Source organism: Eptatretus burgeri, chromosome 26 (assembly GCF_056783735.1).
Source record: "Eptatretus burgeri isolate ZD-2024b chromosome 26, Ebu_testis_v1, whole genome shotgun sequence".
NCBI lineage: Eukaryota > Metazoa > Chordata > Myxini > Myxiniformes > Myxinidae > Eptatretus > Eptatretus burgeri.
Genome location: NC_140986.1, coordinates 491,433 through 516,194, shown reverse-complemented (window position 1 = coordinate 516,194; position 24,762 = coordinate 491,433). Strand labels below are relative to the sequence as shown.

Sequence of the window (24,762 nt, the reverse complement as noted above, 5' to 3'; positions counted from 1 at the left end):
TCCTCAAATATTTGACCTTCATTCCTCAATCGCATATGTTCCTCCACTGAAATATAGTGATAATCTTCACCTTTTACTTCTCCAGGTCTTATTGGTCTAGTTGTTGATACAATGCGTATCACGGGGTGTTTTTTAAGTAAATTTACAATATTCTCATTTGTACTTCACAAGAACCTTGATTTATGAAAGTTTTTTCCAGAAGCAGATTTACCCACAAGATTTACAATAATAGTTGTCATTTATATATGTAATTGTTTATAAAACAAAAAATATATCCCTTAATATCTCATCTTGTTTCACAACAATATATTTATATTTTTCAGTCGTGTGCTTCATGTAATCCTCAAATTTATTTTTACTACATAATGTAGAACAATTATCTCTCCAAAAATTATTGATATCTATTGAATTTAACTTGAATAAAATAAAAGTATTAGCATTGTTTCTGATGGAACGACGAGGAAGTTGAAAGTACGATTGACTAAGATAAATACAATTACAAGAAGAATGTCTCCCTCTTGTGTAGTAGCTGTCAGTAGGGTGGATATACTGGTTCTGGCTCACTTTTCCCCATGTAAATGAATGGGGGATTTTCAGCGATTCCCTTTTTTTCCCCTAAAAATAAACCCCCTTTTTATCCGTTTTTCCCTGCTGTGCAGGGGTTTGGCTTTTTGTGAGGCAATGTTTTATGGCCGGATGCCCTTCCTGGTCGCCTCTTACGACACACAGGGATCTGGTACACCTATTCTAACCGGGGCATACACCGGGACCAGTACACTGGCACTCATTTCACCGACCTCGGAAGGATGACAGGCTGAGTCAACCTCCTGGTGTTAATTCAGCAGCCAACGGGGCTTGAACTCAGGACACTGGGATCCCAAGCCGCCACCCTAACCACTAAGCCAACACCAGGCTTAGCCAACACCAGGCTTTGTTGGTATATATATTATATATATATATATACATATATATATATATATATATATATATATATATATATATATATATATATATATACACAAGTTATTATATTATATATATATATATAACCAGGCTATCCCAAGGTATATTTATTTGTCTCCCCTTTTAACCTGGAGGTTGAACCTCATTGAATTGAACACCTGGGGGTTGAACAGCTCACTCATTGAACCTGTAAAGATTTGTTCATTCTCAAATTCCTTCAATAGTTTAATTTTCTTTGCACAATAATCCCCATCTAAAATATTGAAAAACAAAACATTTGAATCTTTATATTTTTAAAGATACCCCTTTTGTGCCATTACGAAATGATAAACTTCTCTTAATGATCTCATCTGGCCACCGCCCGAGTTGCAAATCATTTTTGTGTATAAACCACGCCATAAAAAAAAGTTTTGTTTCAAATGTTTTCAGTTCATGCCGTGAAAATGAGGAAGTGTTTTTTTTGACACGATCGTGCTGTGAAAAGAAAAACAGGAACTATTCTGTGAGACAAGGTCTCGTGTTTATATTTTATCTCAGAACACGAACTGAAAACATTTGAATCAAAACCATTTTAGGGCATTTTCAGTATGTTTTGAAAATATATCTCCCAGTTATTTTTCAAGCTGTCATTTCCTGTGGCCGCACCCAATGCTTAGGTAATTTCCTCGTCGTTGCCTTATCAGTGATTCACCAGACAAAGTTTCTGCCAGACGGGATTTTCATTTTTACAACTGAGACATGGACTCACTCTCTTCCGATGAACGAAACAGCTCACTACAAAGTTGGTAAGTTTGTGTATGGTTTTCTCTTTGAACGATTAAGCAAATGATTATAAATTAAATCATGATAATTCTGATATGTTTTTTTTTTCCTGACAGGTCGTTGGAAGAAATTGAGTTTACATATCACGATGAGGTGCATCAAATGAATACTCTTATTGAAGAGATCAATGATTTTAGAAGAGAATTGAAAGACATTTATAATGAGTGGTACGAAGTCTTATCACGGCCTCTGATCTCGAATGAATTAAACCAATGGTGAGACGTGTGTGTGTGTGTGTGTGTGTGTGTGTGTGTGTGTGTGTGTGTGTGTGTGTGTGTGTGTGTGTGTGTGTCTCTGTCTGTCTGTCTTTCTACCTACCTCTCTCTGCTCTTATTGAAGAGGTCAATGATTTATAATGACTGGTACGAAGTCTTATCACGGTCTCTGATCTCGAATGAATTAAACCAATGGTGAGACACGTGTGTGTGTGTGTGTGTGTGTGTGTGTGTGTGTGTGTGTGTGTGTGTGTGTGTGTGTGTGTGTGTGTGTGTGTGTGTGTCTCTCTCTGTCTGTCTTTCTACCTACCTCTCTCTGCTCTTATTGAAGAGGTCAATGATTTATAATGACTGGTACGAAGTCTTATCACGGCCTCTGATCTCGAATGAATTAAACCAATGGTGAGACACGTGTGTGTGTGTGTGTGTGTGTGTGTGTGTGTGTGTGTGTGTGTGTGTGTGTGTGTGTGTGTGTGTGTGTGTGTGTGTGTGTGTGTGTGTCTCTCTCTCTGTCTGTCTTTCTACCTACCTCTCTCTGCTCTTATTGAAGAGGTCAATGATTTATAATGACTGGTACGAAGTCTTATCACGGCCTCTGATCTCGAATGAATTAAACCAATGGTGAGACACGTGTGTGTGTGTATATATATATATATATATATATATATATATATATATATATATATATATATATATATATATATATATATATATATATATATATATATATATATATATATATATATGTGTCTGTGTGTGTGTGTGTGTGTGTGTGTGTGTGTGTCGCTTTCCCTGTCTCTTTGTATCTCTGTCTGTCTTTCTACCTATACCCTTGACTTATTATTTTATTTTATTTTCAGCACTATCACACAACATCAGCTGTTGAAGCAATCTTGTACAACACATGATTTTCTGGAGGTAAATGTTTCTGAATTATTATTAATATCACTCTCTCTTTAGAATGTCATCTTATGTTGGTTGCATCATTAGTTTGGACGCGGTTTTGTCAGTACACTGGAATTCATTTTATTGACCTTGAAAGGATGACAGGCTCCTTGTGTATTCAGTGGTCAACGAGGCTGACTCATATTACCATGTAATTATCTTTGTAAAACCTAATTATTATCCACTTTTTGTTTCAAAACAGAATATGGTGTCTGAGTTTCGAAATCACAAGACATCTGAAGAACATTGCTGAAGAAGATTGCTGGGAAAGATTATACATTCTCGCAAATGAATATTTAATATTTTCAATATTAATAAATTATATATGTTTTGTTTACAATTACTTGATTCTGAATTTCAAGAAGAGGATCAAGACATGAAGGAGAGGGAGGGGTTGGGGGTGGGGGGGGGTAGGTGCGCTCCCCCCTCATCCCATCCCTCCCCTCCCCATGTGTGTGTGTGGGGAAGGGTGGGGTGGGATGAGGGAGGTGGTGGGTCAAAGGTGGGGGCGCACAGGGGGGATGAGGGGGTGGGGCTTGTGTGGGCGGGTCTTGTGTGGGCGGGGCTTGCGCGGGCGGGGCTTGTGTGGGAGGGGCTTGTGCGGGCGGGGCTTGTGTGGGCGGGGCTTGTGTGGGCGGGGCTTGTGTGGGCGGGGCTTGTGGGAGGGCGTTTATGTGGACAGGGTATATGTGGGCAGGATTTATGTGTGTGGAGCTTGTGTGGGCAGAGCTTGTGTGGGCAGGGTTTATGTGTGTGGAGCTTGTGTGGGCAGGGTTTGTGTGGGCAGGGTTTATGTGGGCAGGGCTTGTGTGGGAGGGGCTTGTGTGGGCAGGGTTTATGTGGGATGGGTGAATGTGGATGAGGCTTATGTGGATGAGGTTTGTGTGGATAAATGGATGGGTGGATGGGTGGATGGGTGGAGCTTGTGTGGATGGGTGGATAATTTTTTAATTAAATAAACATGTTGTGTGTGGGGAACTAATTAACTAATCACTAATTATGTGAATATGATGAATATGGGTGGAGCTTGTGTGGAGCTTGTGTGGGGTTTGTGTGTGGTGGGGTTTGTGTGTGGTGGGGTTTGTGTGGGGTTTGTGTGGGCGGGGCTTGTGTGGGGTTTGTGTGGGTGGAGTCAAAAAGGGGCGGAGTCAAAAATTTCAATTTATTGGAGCTTGTGAGGGGTTTGTGTGTGGTGGGGTTTGTGTGGGGTTTGTGTGGGGTTTGTGTGTGGTGGGGTTTGTGTGTGGTGGGGTTTGTGTGGGGTTTGAGTGGGCGGGGCTTGTGTGGGGTTTGTGTGGGTGGAGTCAAAAAGGGGCGGAGTCAAAAAATTTCAATTTATTGGAGCTTGTGAGGGGTTTGTGTGGAGCTTGTGTAGGGTTTGTGTGGGCGGGGCTTGTGTGGGGTTTGTGTCGGTGGAGACAAAAAGGGGCGGAGTCAAAAAATTTCAATTTATCTTTGTCTTTTGTAATTCCTGTGAATAAAATGAACCTAAAATCTCTTCCCCTTCCAAATCATATATTTTATAAGTCCAAGGAACCGTATCTATTACATCAACAATTTTAAAAAGCTCGTTTGTCCATCTTTTAACATAACCCTTTTCAAAATGAGATTTCCACCTATATATTCTGACGATATCACCAACTTTGAACTTAGGTTTTCTGACATTAATCTCTTTTTCATGTTTTAATTTTGTAAATGTTTCTGATGGTTTCATATTTGTTGACGTGTGAATCGTGTCATTATACTTATCCACAATATCCTGAATAAAAGATGACCATTGTTGTGAACCGAGTTGTGTGAATTTTTTAAAAAGTCTCTCTTTTAAGGTACGATTAAAACGTTCAACAACAACTGCCTTCCCTTCATTAAAGGTACTGTATAATGTAACACTGTTATTTTTTAGAAAATTCATAAATGTCTTGTTATAAAACTCTCTACCCTCATCAGTCCACAATTTTTTAGGTTTTCTCTAACTTTTATTAAATATCTGTTGAAAGGCTAACATAAGAGTATTACCTGTTTTGTTTTTTAATGGCACAACCCACGCATATCTACTCCTCAAATCAATTACGGTTAAAGCATACTTGTACCCCTTATCATTATTAAGTTCAATCAAATCAGCAGACCAGATATAATCAACTTCCTTGGAATAAACTTTCCTTCTCTGAAACTTTGTGAATATTGGTTTATGTAATTCATCAGCAAATTGCTCTTCAGTCTTAATGACATCATAAGAGCCTATAAGTTTTTTGAATTTCCAAGTCCAAGTTTCAATTTAGCACTGATCATCTTCTTCACAATGAAACGATCAACTTTTTCTCTCAAGGTTGGATTTTGTATCAGAGACAAATTATACAACATTTCTCTCTCGGCTTCATGCTTTTCTTCCAACGTTGTGGTATTCCCATAATCAATATCGTGTCTCATGCACACTTCATCAATTCTATTGATAGGCTTACTCCAGGATTTAGGATTGTCTGCCTCATCTAATCTTTTATCCAAGTTTGTGCCTGGACCACAGAAAGAATACCCTGGAAGATGTAATTCCCCTGGTATTCCAGTAGTTGTAAATTTACTTCCTGCTAAAAACTTTTGTATATCTCCTCCTCGTTTGTGTTTGGAGATAAATTGATTTTTTTTTGAACCACACACCGAACATACACCTTTTTGGATAACCCTGTTATTTTTACTTTTAATATATGAAATATTTTTAGTATTAGTTTTCTTTTTACATTTGAGACAATAACTCATTTATTTACGTGAAAAAGTCCTGCAGAGTGCAAAAACCTTTTTAGTTTCCAACATGCACATTTGAATCTTAATTTTTAAAATATAAAGAATCCTTAGAAATGCCTTCACTCTCTCCTCCATTTATTTAAGAAAAAAAAAAAATGAAAAACTTGAATTAATATGAATAGCTTGGCGATGTCAATAGTCTTGAAGAAAATATTGCAAATAGACTTGTCAATTCTTTGTTTTCCTCCTTGGTGGGTTGAGTTATTTTCTGTAATACCACCAATCTTTTTTGAATCTCACTGGTTTCCATATTTTGATATTTATTTTGTCTCGCTCTTTCCTCCCTCTCCTCCCTCTCTCTCTCTCTTCTCTCTTTCCTCCCTCTCTCTCTTCTCTCTCTTCTCCCTTTCATCCATCTCTCTCTTCTCTCTTTCCTCCCTCTCTCTTCTCTCTCTTCTCCTTTTCCTCCTTCTCTTTCTTCTCCCTCTCCTCCTTCTCTCTCTTCTCCTTTTCCTCCTCTTCCCTCTCTTCTTCAACTCCTTCCTCATCCCTTATTATCCTTGAATCGCTTACACCCCATAGAATATTATACATATATTCATCAGGATTTCTTGTTATTCCTGTATCTAAAATAATTTTTTTTACAACAGGAAACCAATAAAATTTCTTTTGAATTTCTAAAAGAGCCTTACCTTTTCTTAACTTTATAATTTTTTCATTATTTAACATTCTTATTAAATCGAAAGTTGTCGGTTTATCAACATCAGCATAATGCCAATCTTTTATTGAAAATACCTCATTCTTATGTTGTAGAACATATTTATTAAAATACCGAATACCCTTTTCTTGAAGGTATGCTTGGACACAGAAATGATAATTTTCTTGAAGCCTTCTTGCTGTCATTTATGTATTAGAAATATATGTTAGAATAATATTATGGCACGAAACACCTCCCCATCTTCCCATAGTTAAATCATTTTGTATTTCCTTACTTATTATATATAATCCTGTTTTTTCTGTTTTCATGAGATAAACAAGGGCAAAACCATTATTATATTTACCCTTATTAAATTCTTTTATTTGTTGTTTACTAATCGTGGCCCCACAAAACTCATTCTCGATACCAAGTGGATAATATTCTTCCTTTCGAGACTGATTTAATTGTTCCAGGTCTTCGAGGTTAATTTTAAATGACCAATTATACCCTAAATCATTCATATCATACCCCCATTGTTCTATTCTCATACAAACGATACGCCCTTCTTTATAAAAAATTATTTTAATTCGAACTGTGAATTCTGTATGACCTGGAGATAATATCAACACTTCTGTATCTTTGGAATACACGGCCGTTTTATTTAAGGATATATATTGTGATAAATCGCTTAATCTCACCAAGTCATTCGCGTCAGTCGGGCTTGGATAATTTTTTAATTAATAAGCATTTTTCATGTTAATATTTTTGGTTATATTATATTTATGTCGTTCAGCCTGTGCCTTTGTGTAATAATTTGATAAATCAATATCCAGTTCTTGAGATACACCAAAGATAGAACCATCTTCACCAACATAAGTCATTTATATTAGATTAAAAATAATATCATAAAATTTTTTATTTTTGTTGAGTTGAAATAACACATATAGACATAATTGACCACAACACTTGGAATTTAATTCTTGAACTGGAAATGTTTGATAAACACCATTCTGTAAGAATTTTATGACTTCAACAGGTGGTGGAAGACCAAAACTATCAAAATAATATTTGTCTTGACTATTAAAAATACAAACCCAATGAGAACCGTTCCCATTATTATCGTCTAAGTTCATAATAATATTCTTTGTATGTTTCGGCACATTTGTTAATTCATCTCTCATACAAATAACCACATTATGAATTTTTAATTTCTTACAATATTTGACAAGTTGTAAATTTGATGTTGTATTCTTTCCAAATTCTTTCAACCACTCATCAATGCTCATTTATTTATAAGAAAGATATAATCCATTACCTCTTTTCGTTAATTTTACACCTGCTTGTGCTATAGAAGAAAGCATATCTCCAACTAACAATCTCGCTTTATCAGGCAGACCTTCAAGTTTTTCAGCAAAATCTACAATTGCACCACTTCCACTAATTTGTTTCTCCAACTCTTTGTTATGTCTTTCCAATTCTTTTTGAGCCTGGAGTTGAGCCTTCCTTTCGTTGGCAGTTTTCACCGCTGTTGAAATACCACCCGCCAATGCTCCAACCGCACTTAAACCAGCAAATAAAGGAATTAGAAATGGGAGAAATCCTCCACTCGTCTCTCTTATTGAATATTTTTTCAACATTGGTTTTGTCATTTTAATTTTAAGTGAGCCAGTGTCATTCAAGATTTTAACCTGTTCTCTTGTGAGCAAAACATCAATTCTTACTGCTCCTTTTCTCTGAATTGTATTAACGTTAATCGTACAAGGCTTTTGATTTTGAACACAAGATGATAGTTTATGAAGATTGATTTGATTAACATATACCCCAGTTGGTACTTTGCCACTCATTTATTTAACAAAAAATTATGTGAGACTAATCATCACACCATTATCTGTATTAATCTGCAATTCTGTTTCTTCCAAAAGCAAACAATATGTATCAACTTCTTCACTCTCTCCTCTTTCAATGTATCGGGAAGTATCCACTCGATTAGACTTTATAGTTTCCTTTTGAGCGCTCAGGTCAAACGCATAGATTGTATACAAACTTTTAAATGCTGTCATATCCAAAATAGGTTCTTTATTTCCATTACTTTCACACACCTTTTGGTAAGACTTGTATGCTTCAGCAAAATCATTTTTTTCCCAATTAATTTCCAATCTATCTCGTGGATAAAATGTTCCATCTAGAGAAACGCGAAGTTGTTTCACCTTAGCATTATCACTCAATGCATTATTCTTATCAGTCGCAGTATCACCATCTGGCTTTTTAAAAATGATCCACAGATATCGTGGCTTTCCTTCCAGAACACCCAAATTCCACGTGTAAGTAGTTTGGTTGAGTTTAACGTGTTGACATCTTCTTTTGAGGTATGATACACTGAGTGGTTTCTTTGAGTTAAGTCTTCGATTCAACATCTCTTCTGTTTTAAGATTAGGAGTATATTCACTGATATACCAACTCATCTCCTCAATTACAAATTTATTCTGATCACCAAAAGCACGACCAACACCAAAAAGCAATCGATTTTCATTATCATTCCTTTGTAGTTGAAATCTAATTTTAAGACCATACAGAACTTTATCATGATCACAAAATCCAAATATACCTTTAAGAGGAACTGCCACAGTAAAACTATTTTCTGCTTTTGTATCATCATTATACGCTCCTTTCCTTTGAGTATATCCAGGGTCTGTGTTTGTTCCCGTTGACATATCAGGAATAAAACCTTCGACAGACCCCTTTCCCATTCTATCACTGAATGTATAGAGTGTAAATTTCATCATTTCAGATACAGCAGAGACATAATCAACCGTTTCAACTTCTTGTGTTCCAATATATAAACGCACACTATCAAACATTTTCCAGAAGAAATCATTTACAAGTGTCGCGTTTGTGTTAGTCGCAGCCTTAGTGAATTTAAATTTACACAACAAGAAACTTTCGGATAGATTCAAATAGGTTTGTTGATGATTTATTTCAAAACTTTTTGTACCATTCGTATTCCAGTCTGTTCCAGTTATTGCATTTACCTTGAAGTAATCTTCTTTTTTTAGTGGAGTTTGAGATAATCATAGTATCATCCAAATCATCGATACTATCAATTGCTTCCATACTTGTATTTATTTAGGAAAAAAGATGTTAAAACTTTTGAAACCCTGATCCAAGTATTTGAATTATTTTCTGTCGTTCTTGGGGGGACAACTGAGTTTTGCCTTTCTTAATTTCTTTTATTGCTTGTAATTTATGAGATTCCTTCTGGGCATCTTTTATGCTCTTTACAGCACCTGCTACATTTCCCACAGCAGAAGCAGTTGAACCAATAAGATCTTTATGTTTAAGAATAGTTGAACCAATAACCATTAGAGTATCAATTATCCCATCTCCTCTAAATTGATGTCCAACACCCCTTTGTCTCTTAGGTTTATAGTATCCTCTATCAAGATACATACCTTCACCCTTGTAGTATGGGGAAAGGAACATCCCATCCCCTGTAATTATTTTATATTTTCCCAACTCCTGTTTCCTCACAATAACCATCGTATTTATTTATTGGAAAACTTCACGTCGGTGAATTCTGATGGATATAACTTCTCCATTAAAAGAAATCACACGATTATCTTGGTCGGTTATCCTAAAATTTACTCTGTGTATGGTTTTTCCTGACACAGGGAGATAAACAAATTTTTGGGTTACATATTGAATTTATAACCAATTGGGGTTGAGTATGCGCTGAATGAAAATATTGTATTTGTTTTTTTTCCATCATTATAAGCACCATCAAACAAATCACAGTGAATTAACACCGAATTTATTCCTGAGGATATTTGAATGACATTATCACTGTAAAACGTCCCATTAGTTTCAATCTTTTTTGAGGAGAAACCTAATAACTCTCCAAATGAATTATCAATTGTGAAATCAACCTTGTAGTTATTTTTAACTCTAATCGTTGATTTTGAAGTATTTTTGAATGTCTATAACAATATTTTTTGGTTCATCACCCTGTTCTTTCATAAGACGAGCAATTTCGGAAGATATTTGAGAAATCTCATATGCTCCGGGTGAGACTGTTATCATTTTGTATCCACTTCCGGGATTATAACTAAACTTGTCATTTTTATCTGTTATATTAAATAAGGTATTATAAGTTTCCATGGACAATAAAGATGCCTCATATTCTTTTGTTGTGTCAAGTTGTAGTGGGTATGGGAATGAAGATGTGTGGTCGCTTGTTGTGAAATTAAAACTCAGGATTGTGCTTGTCATCTTACTTAATATGAGATAAAATGTCTTTATATTGAGATTTATTAATTATTTTCATGTTCATCAACTGGTCTAAAATGGCTGATGCTTCATTAAAACAATTGTTATTTCCAGCCTTCTTACTGCCGAACAACAATAACAGTCAATTAACTAATTGCGATGGGTCATTTGGAAGAAAACTAACACCTGAACCAAGGATACTTAAAGCCTGAATAATGTGTTTCTCCTTCTCATTCTTCCTACTTTTACCAGAAAGAATAACCTTATAATTTAGAGTGTTCAGCAGATCAATATATACTCTATCATCATTATTTTCCATATCCAATGGTTTATCAATATACTTTGATTCATTCCTCACAGTTGAACCTTGTCTTCCATCTTTTGTGAGAAGAAACATTAATCTCGGAGTTAGTTTAACAGGGGGTTGAGCAGAACCCAAGAACCTTAATTCATCATTAAATATCAATACCTTTTCTTGAAGAAGATGAAATATTGCTGGTTGTTCTGTTGGAATGAGTCCTGCTTTGGTTTTTGAATCCGCTGAATATTCATTGTTTTGAACAGCATTCATAATATAATCAGGGGGTTGATTAATCTCTTCCAGTTGTTGAAATAAACCTTCATCATCATATACCTTTAATTCTCCTAAATGCTCTAATTCTTCCTCCGTCATTTGATCAAAATCTTTTAACATTTTAAGTTTTTTAGGAGTATATTCTACTGTGGGAACTGTGGAAACATCTTTCATTTTTTCTTGGGAAGTTTTTAAAAGTGGTTTAAAAAATTTCTCTTGTTTTCTTTCAAATGCTTCTTCGCCCGTTAGTTTCTGTCTGCGTTTCTTCTTTATGTCTTCCTGTTGTTTTACAACTTTTGAAACCAACTCTTGATGTTCCTTAAATCTTCTTGCTCTTTCTTTTGCATCCATTTATTTATTGTAAAATATAATTTAATGAATTGTAAAGATCAACAGGGAAATTTTCCTTTTCTTCATCATTCAAGTTGATGTGTTCAAATAAATCCTTTTCTTTAAATATTTCATCAAATTCTTTCTTAACATTAATGTGAGTTGTAATTTCTTCTTCACTAATACTTGCATCTCTGCTTTTCATACGTTTGCGTTGAGTTTCTTCATCAACATCAAAACCGAATGATAAAATCTTCACTCCACTCAGATGTTTAATAATTTGTCTCGTTCCTTCTGGATTAGTTTCTAATATCCCAACACCACCAGATTTTAGTTTCCTTAACTCACTCTTACAATGTGAATATTTTGTTGTACCAAGAGAAACCTCCTCAAACATTTGACCTTCATTCCTCAATCGCATATGTTCCTCCACTGAAATATAGTGATAATCTTAACCTTTTACTTCTCCAGGTCTTATTGCTCTGGTTGTTGTTGATACAATGCGTATCACGGGGTGTTTTTCAAGTAAATTTACAATATTCTCATTTGTACTACACAAGAACCTTGATTTATGAAAGTTTTTTCCAGAAGCAGATTTACCCACAAGATTTACAATAATAGTTGTCATTTATATATGTAATTGTTTATAAAACAAAAAATATATCCCTGAATATCTCATCTTGTTTCACAACAATATATTAATATTTTTCAGTCGTGTGCTTCATGTAATCCTCAAATTTCTTTGTACTACATAATGTAGAACAATTATCTCTCCAAAAATTATTGATATCTATTGAATTTAACTTGAATAAAATAAAAGTATTAGCATTGTTTCTGATGGAACGACGAGGAAGTTGAAAGTACGATTGACTAAGATAAATACAATTACAAGAAGAATGTCTCCCTCTTGTGTAGTAGCTGTCCATTACCGTTTGGTTTCTCTCATTAACACAATCATCAAAGATAACGAGGTTCTTTTTTGATTTATCCAAATCTTGGGGAGACGTTATATCATCCGTATTATCACTAAGAATACAAGTTATAGGATTTGATTTCTTTTTACATCTCTGTGTTCTCTGTATGGTGATCAGATTGATAAGAGGTTAAAGGGAATAAAGAAATATGTAATAAAGAAATCAATAACTTTTAGAAATTATTATAATTGTTTGATGAATAAGAAAGAAGAATATAGGAAAATGAATACAATAAGAAGTTATAAACATAACATATATAGTGAAGAAGTAAATAAAAAGGCATTAAGAGCCTTTGATGATAAGAGATTTATTTTAGATAATGGAATAGATTGTGTTCCATATGGATATTGTATGATAGAGTGTTTTAACGATGGGAAGATGGGTTAGGGTTTTTTTAAGGGGGACCGCCGCGTTTTTTCGCAATATATAAATGGTTAAACCAAGTATTAATCAAACTAAAGAGTGGAGAAAATCTCAGTCTTGGTATATAAATGGAAAACATAATGAATGTGAAAAATATCAAATAAGTCTTATTGAAAAAATAACTAAAACAAAGGTAAATAAAACAAATAAGCGAATCAATTTAAAAAGTAGTAAGTTAGAAAAGATGTAAAGAATGTAAAGATGTAAATGTAAAGAATGTAAAGGATGAATATCCTTGAATGGACTGAAAACTTTGATGGTTGTCAATTGAACAATGAAAAAACAATTTACTATAATCTCAAAATGATATGTGGCTCAGGAGGTGGTCAAACAAGAGCATTGAGAGAAGTTTATCATTTCGTAATGGCACAAAAGGGGTATCTTAAAAAATATAAAGATTCAAATGTTTTGTTTGTCAATATTTTAGATGGGGATTATTGTGCAAAGAAAATTAAACTATTGAAGGAATTTGAGAATGAACAAATCTTTATAGGTTCAATGAGTGAGCTGTTCAACCCCCAGGTGTTCAATTCAATGAGGTTCAACCTCCAGATTAAAAGGGGAGACAAATAAATATACCTTGGGAAAGCCTGGTAATATATATATATATATATATATATATATATATATATATATATATATATATATATATATATATATATATATATATATATATATATATATATATATATATATATATATATATATATATATATATATATATACCTACAAAGCCTGGTGTTGGCTAAGTCTGGTGTTGGCTTAGTGGTTAGGGTGGCGGCTTGCGATCCCAGTGTCCTGAGTTCAAGCCCCGTTGCTGCTGAATTAACACCAGGGGGTTGACTCAGCCTGTCATTCTTCCGAGGTCGGCGAAATGAATGCCAGTGTACTGGTCCCGGTGTATGCCCCGGTTAGAATCGGTGTACCATATCCCTGTGTGTCGTAAGAGGCGACCAGGAAGGGCATCCGGCCATAAAACATTGCCTCACAAAAAGCCAAACCCCTGCACAGCAGGGAAAAACGGATAAAAAGGGGGTTTATTTTTAGGGAAAAAAAAAGGGAATCGCTGAAAATCCCCCATTCATTTACATGGGGAAAAGTGAGCCAGAACCAGTATATCCACCCTACTGCTGTCCATTACCGTTTGGTTTCTCTCATTAACACAATCATCAAAGATAACGAGGTTCTTTTTTGATTTATCCAAATCTTGGGGAGACGGTATATCATCCGTATTATCACTAAGAATACAAGTTATCGGATTTGATTTCTTTTTGCATCTCTGTGTATCACAAAATAGTTGAATTATATCTTCAATGTTATAATCATTTAGGTTTTTTTGAAGTTTAAATAAACCGATTATATCTTCTTTTTGAAGACCAGCATTAAAACCTTGTGAGAGTAGTTGATACTCTGGTTGAAAACTCGACTTTGTGAAAATTATTAAATTATCATAATCTAAAAAGTTAGGAGTGAGGAGCATCTTTAAAAGTAAGCAAGTTTTTCCACATCCACTTGAACCAACTATGAGACATCTTAATGAATTTGGGAGATTTTTATGGTTGTTAAATTTTATCTTATTTTCCCAAATGGGTAAAAAATCATTCATTTATATATTTGGAAAACAGGTTATTTAATTTATTATTGGCTTTTTTAGAAACTCTATATTTTATCCTAAGTTCAGGTTTAATTTCAAGATAATCCATTATTTTATTTATACATCTTGTGTTGATATTTCCCTGAAAATCACATCCATGAATAATATATAACAATCCTTTGAACATTTCTCTAATACGTTCAGTTTCTTCCCTTGTAAGGAAAGGTGTGTTATCACCCTCATACTTTACATTCATTTCTCTAATCAATCTTGTAAAGTAATTCATTTTTGGTGTAAATCTAAAAGAATTATTTTCCTTTTTATATTTTTTATTATCATTAATTAGAAGATAATCACAGAATATACATTGTTTATAGGCTTTTGACTCTGTGTTTAATCCCCGTCTTTCACACGCAGGACAATACTCAAATTTGTCATATGGAGAATCAGGAAAGTCTAGCATATTTATAAAGTAAAACTTTACTTATACTGAAATTCATCTATACTTTCAGTTGTATATTGACTCATATTTAATAATATTACCATCGATATCGAAATACTTTTTTTCATTACCAGATTCAACGACAACATTTTTTATATTAAAGGTAATTTTAAAATGATCGTTAACTACTATTGAACGAAATGTCATTTCACCTGATATATTAACATCCTTTATTTCATCAGGATTTACATCTTTAGGGTTGTTGAAAAAAATACAAATTTCTCCTTGCATATTACAGATGGTCTTATCTTTTCTTTCTAAAGCTTCATCCATAAGGTTTTTGTTTTTGATACTTTTTCTTGTTTCATTGCTTTTTCTAGTTTTGAATATATTACCAGAAGGAGAGGAGAAACTTTTGTTAGAGATACTTTAATTTATGTTCTTCCAGGTATACTAAAAGCCCTTCCACTGAAGGAAATTGAAGAACTCATCATATCCACCATAATTGTTTTTATCCAATAGTTGTTATATTTATCTTTGTTCAATTTTACATCCTTGACATATTTCTCAGTATCTTTAACAAATGAAGAGATTGATTGAAACTTGTCTTTTGTGTCTTGAAACATTGTATTTATTAAGTGAAAAGGTTGGAGGATAAAATGGTTTTAAGCACAGATTCACCTGTAAAATAAACGAAATTTTCATCAAGAAAATTTTAGTTTAAGCAAAAATTTATTATATAAATATGGTGAATACAACATACTGCGATGTTTGTAATCACGAATATAAACATTATAGAAAACACCTCCGAACCAACAAACACACATTTAATCTATTTCATCAAATATCTCCTCTTGAGTTGGAAAGAAAATATTGTGATATCTGTTCAAAGGATGTTTTGAAGAGTAGTTATAATAAACATCTTCAATCACAAAAACACAAGAAAAATGAGTTTAAAATAAAGGGAGACAATTATATTGAAAACACTGATGGGGCATTTAAAGGGCATATAAAAATAAAGATTTTTCAATTTGGAGAACCCGGTCCATCATCAATAGCTGAATCAATTGAAATAGTGAAACCTGATGTTGAAAAAGTTATTAAAAAGACATTAAAAGAAATGAAAACTTTAAAGTTTTATATGGGAGTGAAAATGAATATGAAAAGACAAGATGAAGAACAAACTCCTTATATGAGAACAGATCTTCATTTTATAACATCATTTCAAGATTTTTTGAATAGTGGGGTTTATGAAGAACTATCAAAACAAGAGGAGGATGTTGATAATACAGTGGTAGGAAGTGGATTCCATGTTTAAAAAAATCATCTTTTTAGATATACACATTCTAAAATCAAACCCTCTTAAAGCTTCTTCTTATATTGAATTACCAAAAGAAATAAAACTAAAGAAAGCAGTTGTTAATATTAAGAACAATGATAATAAATGTTTTCTCTGGTCTGTTCTTGCTCACTTTCATCCACCAAAATGTATTTCAGAAAGAGTAAAACAATATATGAAATATGAGAGTACCTTGGACATTAAAGATTTTAAATTCCCAATGCCACTCACAGATATTCCTAAATTTGAGAAAAAGTAATCTTTCTATAAATGTATATGGATTAACGGATACAAACAAAGTTCACATATTAAAAATTTCAAACAACTTTAAAAATGAAGAAACACACATTGATATTTTATATTTTAGTGTTGGAAATAATTCACATTACACATACATCAATAATTTATCAAGATTAATCTCTTCTCAGGTATTCAGAACAGCAAACAAAATATATCCTTGTAAGCGATGTCTTAATTCATTTCATACAAAAGAACGATTAGAACAACATTCAAAATATTGTAGTAATCATAAAGCAGCTGTAATTACAATGCCTAAACCTGGTGAAAAGATTTCTTTTGAAGATTATAATAAATCTATCATGCACCCATTTGTGATATACGCTGATTTTGAGTGTATCCTTAAAAAGATAAATACTGCTTCTCCTAATCCAAAAGAATCACATCCAAATAAATATCAAAAACATATTCCTTGTGGTTTCTGTTATTATATCAAATCATCTGTTGGAGAAAAGTATAACAAACTTGAACATTTTCATGGAAAAAAAGCTTCACAAGAGTTTGTAAAATGATTAGAAAAGGATTGTATAAGACTCACAAAATTAATGAAAGAAACAAATGAACCGATGAAATTAACCAAAGAAGAAAAATTAGAATTTAGAAAGAACAATATCTGTCATATTTGTGAGGGGGAAATTAAGGAGTCTAAAGTTAGGGATCATTGTCATCTTACTGGTAAATATAGAGGTCCCACTCATTCCTGTTGTAATCTTAATTATAAATTACCTTCTTTTATTCCAGTCTTTCTTCACAACAGCGCCAATTATGATACACATCTATTTATAAATGAACTTTCAAAAACACCAGGGAATATTTCTGCCATAACAAACACAAGTCAAAAGTATATTTCATTTACAAAAATGATATTCACAAAACCTTTTAACTCGTATTAGGTTTCTAGATTCTTTCAAGTTTATGGGAACACCACTGGCCTACCTCGCATCAAATCTCAGCTCCACGGACTCTTTTCCAAATCTTAATTCATTCTTTCCAAAAGAGGAAATTCTCACTAAAGAGGAAATTCAGATTAAAGAGAGAATTCAAAGTAAAGAGGAAATTCTAATTAATGAGGAAATTAATGAAGAAATTCTAACTGAAGATGAAATTCTAATTATAAAGAAAATTCGAACAATGAATGAAATTCTCACTAAAGAGGAAATTCAGATTAAAGATGAAATTCTGATGAAAGAAGGAATTCTCACGAGAGAGGAAATTCAAACAAGGAATGAAATTCAAAGTAAAGAGAAAATTCTTACAAATCAGGGAATTTATCCTTATGATTATATGGATTCATTTATGAGATTTAAAGAAACACAACTTCCTTCAAAAGAAAGTTTCTATAATAACCTTTATGAAGAAGAGATAAGTGATAAGGAATATAAATACGCACAAGAAATATGGAAAATATTTAAGATAAAGAACCTTGGAGAATATCATGATTTATATCGAAAAACAGATGTTTTATTGTGAGCTGATGTGTTTGAAGCTTTTAGATCACTCTGTCATAATAAAAATTGTTATGGATAAGATCCTGCCCACTATTTCACAGCTCCTGGTTTAGCTTGGAGTGCAATGTTGAAAATGACAAAACAAGATATAGATTTAACCAGTGATGTTGATATGCTTTTGATGATTGAGAAGTCCAAGAGAGGTGGAATATCACAAGTATGTTCAAAAAGATATGCTAAAGAAAATAATAAATATCTTCCAAATTATGATAGTGAAAAAGATAGTAATTATTTGATGTATTTTGATGCTAATAATTTGTATGGATGGGCAATGTCTCAATCTCTGCCTTATGGTAAATTAGAGTGGGTGGAAGAACAGGATTATGAAAAGGCTTTGATGAATGTTGTTATTTCTTCTCAAGAGGAATTGAATGACGAAGAAGAAGGTTATTATTTTGAAGTTGATTTGAGGTACCCGAGTGATCTTCATAATAAGCATAAAGACCTTCCTTTTGCATGTGAGAAAGAAACCCCAAAGAAAGAATGGTTCAGTGATTATCATAAAAGTTTTAATATTAAAGGCAAATCAACAGAAAAGTTATTAACAACATTCTATGATAAAGAGGGATATGTTTTGCATCAGAGAAGCTTAAAACAGTTTTTGAGAGAAGGATTGAGAGTAGCTAAAATTCATAGAGTTTTAAAATTTAAACGAAGTCCTTGGGTGAAAAAGTATATTCAATTCAATACAGATATGAGAGCAAATACAAAAGTAAAATTTGAAGGGGACTTTTATAAATTAATGAATAATGCTGTATTTGGAAAGACTATGGAAAATGTTAGAAACAGACAAAACATTAGATTCGCAACATCTTGGAAAGAAGCTTCGAGATTGATAAATAAACCAAGTTTTGAGAGAGAAGAGGTTTTTTCAGAGAACTTTTCTGCTATTCATATGAAAAAGGAAAGTATTGTAATGGATAAACCAATTTATATTGGAACAGTAGTTCTTGATTTATCAAAGATATTGATGTGTGATTATTTGTATAATGACTTAAAGAAAGAGTATGGTGAAAATGTTTCATTGTTGTATATGGACACTGATAGTTTTATCCGAGATATAAAAACTGATGATGTTTATAAAGATATGAAGAAAAATATTGGAGTATATGATGCAAGTAATTTCAGCAAGAAGAGTGAGTTATTTTCCAAAAAGAATGAAAAGGTTATTGGTAAGTTTAAGGATGAGTTGGGTGGAAAAGTAATGAGTGAGTTTATTGGATTGAGAGCAAAGGCATATGCTTATAAGTATGGTGATCAGATTGATAAGAGGTTAAAGGGAATAAAGAAATATGTAATAAAGAAATCAATAACTTTTAGAAATTATTATAATTGTTTGATGAATAAGAAAGAAGAATATAGGAAAATGAATACAATAAGAAGTTATAAACATAACATAAAGAGTGAAAAGTAAATAAAAAGGCATTAGGAGCCTTTGATGATAAGAGATTTATTTTAGATAATGGAATAGATTGTGTTCCATATGGATATTGTATGATAGATTGTGTTTTAACGATGGGAAGATGGGTTAGGGTTTTTTAAGGGCTACCGCCGCGTTTTTTCGCAATATATAAATGGTTAAACCAAGTATTAATCAAACTAAAGAGTGGAGAAAATCTGTCTTGGTATATAAATGGAAAACATTATGAATGTGAAAAAATATCAAATAAGTCTTATTGAAAAAATAACTAAAACAAAGGTAAATAAAACAAATAAGTGAATCAATTTTATTATTTTTAGGGAAATTTTATTATTTTATTTTTAGGGGGTTTATTTTTAGGGAAACAAAATATGAATCGCTGAAAATCCCCCATTCATTTACATGGGGAAAAGTGAGCCAGAACCAGTATATTCACCCAACTACTTATGTCGATTGTTAATATGAATATGTTGATGGTTTAAAGCTTATAAGTATTCTATGTTGTTTATAGGTAGATGTCCATTGTTTAAAGGTATATGTGTCGCCAAAAGTGATATACAGCACGATATCTCAAAAAGTTGTGGATGTATTATGACAAAACTTGGTGAATGAGTTGGTTCGGTGACATGAACAAACCGATTAAATTTTGGTTCAGGTCCGGATGCAGATCCACCTATCCGTGAGATACAAAATGTAAACTGTCTGTCTGTGCAATCCAAGGACAACTCCAATCATGCGTAACTGGCTTCCTCCACCCTCGTCGTCAATGTGTGGCTCTCAACAGAACCCTTTCATCTGCTCTCCCTGTCATGGTTGTGGAACATCAAAGCAGTGTTCAAGGCCCCATGTTATTCGTTATCTTCATCAATGATATCACTGACTCTGGAAAAACCTCTTCATCTCTTTGCTGATGCCTCCATTCTCTGCCGTGACATCCCTTGTCATCTTGACAGACAGGTGGCAGCTTCTTCCCTCTCATCAGACCTTGACAATATCACAAACTGATCAAACACTTGGAATATGTCTTTCAATCCTAATAAATCCATGACACTCATTCTCTCTCTCCGAAAGGACCGCACTGCAAACCCTTCCATATCGCTTCTCAACAACCCTCTTGAAGAGGTTCATTCACTCAGACTATTGTATCTCACTCTTAGCCATGATCTCTCTTGGACAAGCCACATTTCAAAATTGGCCTCCAAAGCCAGACTCCGACTGGGGATCCTCCATCGTGCGAAGTCCTTCCATGGCACACCTGAGCTCCTATCTTCCGCCAAGGCCTTCATCTGCAGATTCATGGAGTATGGCTTTCTCCTTTGGTCTGGCTCCCTTGCCTCACGTCTTGCTTTGCTTGACACCGTGGAAACAAAGGCCTTCAATATCATTGGACTCTCGCGATGAAGCTGAATCTATGGGCCTATCACTTCACCACCGCCAACAGGTCGGTGGTCTCTCTTGTCTTCTTCTGCCTCATTTCTAGTCTTGCACCCTCTGCCCTCTCCGTGATTTGTCCCCAAGTATCGGCACGACGCACGCAATCCACAAGCCACTCTCTCCAGAATCACTGCTCACCTCGACTCATGTATTCCTCTCTTTTCCCGCCTGTGGAACGACATTCCACATTCTCTGCAATCTCATTCTTCGTCTTCAAGACAGCTGTTCACCAGCATCTCAGGTCATCTCCCATCCAAAGCCATGATTTGTCCTACACCCGTTAAACCACTTCCACCCCTCCCAGGGTTTTGCTTATGTGTCCATCTTGTTCACCCCTTGTGTTCTCCCCTTACCCTTGTCGTTACCTGTATCCCTTGTTTGTCCGTCAACATCTCCCTTCCCTTGTTTTTCTGTCCACGTCTCTCCTCCGCCCTTCTGACCAGCGTTTCCCCTTTCTCCTGCTATTCCCTTTGCCATGTTGTGTCCTGATCTGTTCTGTGTCCTCGCTCTTCCACGAGCCTCGACCAGGTATTGAAAAAACCCCCAAAAAAACCTGTCCAGTCTGGTGGAGGTATCCACTCCAGCGAGTGTCGTTCTTGGTGTAACTGATATCTTCTCACTTATTTGTCCGGCATGGAAGGGAAAACAGGTCCCTCGTGAGCCTGAGATCAATGTCACAAAAAATAAATAAAGGAATAAAATTAAATAAATAATTAAAATGCACTGAAATCGCAAGTCGGAATGAACATGTCAATGAAACTAATTAGTACACACACTCTCGTGTGCATCATTGTGGCTGCTCCTTGCATCATCGGTTTGGGGACACGGCTATGCCACTGATGCAGTGCCCCTATTACCAGTACACTCGTGCTCATTTTGTCGACCTCGGAAGATGACAGGCGGAGTCAACCCCACCTGGTGTTCATTCAGCAGCCAACAGGGACCAAACTCAGGACCCTGGGATCCCAAGCCAGCCACCCAAACCACAAAGCCAACGCCAGACTTAACTCATTCATCGAGGAGGACTCCTGGAGTTGAGAGTGGGACGTGAGAAGAGGAGGGTTGGCTGTGTCGAAATCTAACCATGAAACATCTGAGTCAGTCCGTTCTCTGAAAGTTGGCAGTCTTTTTGTTTTACTTGTGGGACATCTTAGTCACTGAGTTGGAGGTGTGACCCATCCTCGATTGTAACCATACCCACGAAACTGCTTCGGGAGAACAGACGACATTAGTTAGGGTGTTTAGAAACGCTTGTGAGGTTTGTAATCATCACCGGGATAAAGTGAAATTGATGAGCATTGGTGAGCAGAATTCTCACTGGAAACGTGAACCGAACACCAAGATGCTGTACACAACATGAACATGGAACTCTTTCATGGCGAACTATCAAAACATTCAGAGAACGAACAGTTTCCCAACACTTGCAGTTATCCAGATGAATTCTGAAGTACCTACATCCAAAATATGGTGCCTCCAGGTGCTCCGGTTCGGCCGTGAAAGAATAACGCACAAACCCGCAACACTTGAAAATATTTATTGGGGAGTCGATCCAGTCGAAAATAAATAAATAAATAAAATTTGCAATTTGTTCTACCCTAATTAACAGTTTTTCCGTCGATATGTTGGGTCGTCGATCCAGTCGAAAAAAAAAAATTAATTTTGAAATTTGTTCTACCCTTATTATCAACCTCCAAATGTGGGGGTATTTTTACGAAAAAACAATCTGCAGCATTAACCCTTGAAGCTGGAATCATGAATTTTCTTGTGCTTAATCCTCAGGTCATTCCCCATCGAACGGGCCCATTGCGTCAGGTTCTATTGGGTAGTCGACTACCCATGTCCGCCTACCGGCTTGTCTGTCTGTCTGTCTGTTCGGTCCAGTGCTCCGTTAATACTGTTACGGCTGTGGAAATTCAGAATACACCATAAAGGTTCCTTCGATCAGTTATGATGCCAAGTTGATGTGCAGATAGTTCCCCACCGTTGTTTAAAGGATTTTCGTGTGATTCATCGGGGCTGCGACGCTTTGAGATAGCCGTTCTTCTTTTCTATCGTTATTTTGAGCCACCATTGCAACCTCCACACAAACAACTGCCACCGCCAACTAAGCCACAATTCCAACCACGCTCACACCACCCCCACAACTACCACCACCAACGTCGCTCTCAACAACCGCTTCCGAATAGCAGAACAAAAAGCACTCGTGAAGCCTGTGGGGTTTTTTTTCCTGCCTGATTCTCCCGCCTGTTCTTCCCCACGCTTGGTGTGGGGGAGATGCGATCCGAGCGGGGGTCAAAAATCATCTAAAGGAGGGGTCTGATTTTGGGGGAATAATTCCCTGGCCCCGAGCCAAAACTGACTTTCCTCGTCCCCCACACAGCGCTGGGAGGGGGGAGCGAGAGGGCACACCCCTTTTTGGGAAGCTTCCAGAAGGGAGGTGGAGCCAGAAACGGGGTGGGGAAAAGGGCGGAGCCCTCTTTGCAAAAGGCGAACAGACGCGAGGCTCAGGGTCTCTTCTGGGTTCATGCTGCCTCGTTCGTTCTTGGTCTCGTGGCGCTGGTCACCCCTTGGGCTTCTCTTCTCCCTCCCTTCGTTTGGACCTCTTCGTTTGGACTCTTCGTTTTGGGCTTCTCTCTCTCTGGTCCTGAAGCCCCTTCTGCCCTTCAGTCTTTTGCTTGTTTGGTCGTGGGTCGTGGAAGCACCAGCAGCAACGCCGGAGAGAGCTCGCTGACCACGCCAGGGGCCCGAGGTCAAGCGCGGCCACGCAAGGCCACGGGGAGTCGACATCGAGACCTGCCCAACATTGCACCACGAGGGCACGGGTAAGACCCTTCGGTCTCACGGGGCCCGTTCGGTCCTCCGGGTCCCGTGCCATAAAGGTTTACGAACGCCGTCTTCCGCCCTGCCTATGGGGATGGTTTTTCTTTGTTTTTGTATGCATGCTGTGGCGCCGTGTCCTGCCAAGTCGAAACTGTGTGACTGTGCATGTAAATTGATCCTTGCTTAGAGTCGGTCGTATTGCTTTTGTTTTCTATTTCTTGCTTGTATATTGCATGACTGCCTTGCTTGTGTTGTGTGTGCAATATGTGCTTTAAATAAATGTCCTTGTGTGAAATGTATCTCGTTCGTCGTCTTTTTCCCTTTTGAAAGTGCCATCTTGAATCGCGGGATAAATTATTAGGGGGTATTGGAACGCCCGGTAAACAGAATCACATCCGTCGAGGTCGGCGATAACACCGCTCGGTTATCACTGTAGAATGGAACAGACCGCTTAAGCGATTCGTGTCCAAGGCCGACCTGCGGCGAGGTACGATCTCCCGGTCGACTACTCGCGCAGGTACTTAGGTGGGTCGAATTTGGCGAGCAACCCTATCCTGCGCGGGTGGGCAATTGGCACGATCATGGTGAGGTTAAACCACCACCTGTGACTAGCTCCTCGCGGTAGTTCCAGGAGGGTCACGACTGAATTGTCCGTCCGGTGGGCGACGCGGTTGCGATTGGAGTTACGCAATCGCTCGCACGCCAGGCGGGCCAGAATTCGTAACACTGGTGTCAGGAGTGGGATTCGAACACACCTTGGTCTCCAACTAAATTTAAGGGAGTCGGACCAGGGGTGTGGGAAGCAACCCCCCCCCGATCCCCCCCCAAATTACGAGCGATTCAGATTAATTTCTTCCGAGAAATAAGATGGCGTTTCAAGGCGAGCGGTTGCCGGGGGTAGGAGGAATGGATTTAGAAATGTTTGAATCCATGGCCCAGGATGAGAACCCCGAGCAGGAAATGCTT

At 36.1% G+C, this 24,762-nt stretch overlaps 3 protein-coding genes across 11 annotated transcripts in view; 2 read left to right on the top strand and 1 right to left on the bottom strand.

Moving 5' to 3' along the window:
- The window catches only part of LOC147007759 (dynein axonemal heavy chain 17-like), a 552,046-nt gene that overhangs the window by 89,302 nt on the left and 437,982 nt on the right, over positions 1-24,762 (bottom strand). The gene's annotated exons all lie outside the window — the stretch shown is intronic.
- Positions 1-24,762, top strand: part of LOC147007767 (uncharacterized) — a 199,128-nt gene that overhangs the window by 154,398 nt on the left and 19,968 nt on the right. The window lies entirely within an intron of this gene.
- LOC147007768 (uncharacterized) lies at positions 1,097-3,332 on the top strand. Its single transcript, XM_085866468.1, has 4 exons — positions 1,097-1,748; positions 1,842-2,000; positions 2,861-2,918; positions 3,148-3,332. Exons 1-4 carry the CDS (start codon positions 1,702-1,704, stop codon positions 3,196-3,198), a joined length of 315 nt encoding a protein of 104 aa, XP_085722594.1. The 5' UTR covers positions 1,097-1,701; the 3' UTR covers positions 3,199-3,332.

Bases quoted from the DNA above. Each gene is read 5' to 3' on its own strand.
- LOC147007768 (XM_085866468.1), top strand. From the start codon at position 1,702: ATGGACTCACTCTCTTCCGATGAACGAAACAGCTCACTACAAAGTTG. The intron at 2,001-2,860 runs GTGAGACGTGTG...TTTTATTTTCAG, and splicing joins TCGAATGAATTAAACCAATG to CACTATCACACAACATCAGC. The intron at 2,919-3,147 runs GTAAATGTTTCT...GTTTCAAAACAG, and splicing joins CAACACATGATTTTCTGGAG to AATATGGTGTCTGAGTTTCG.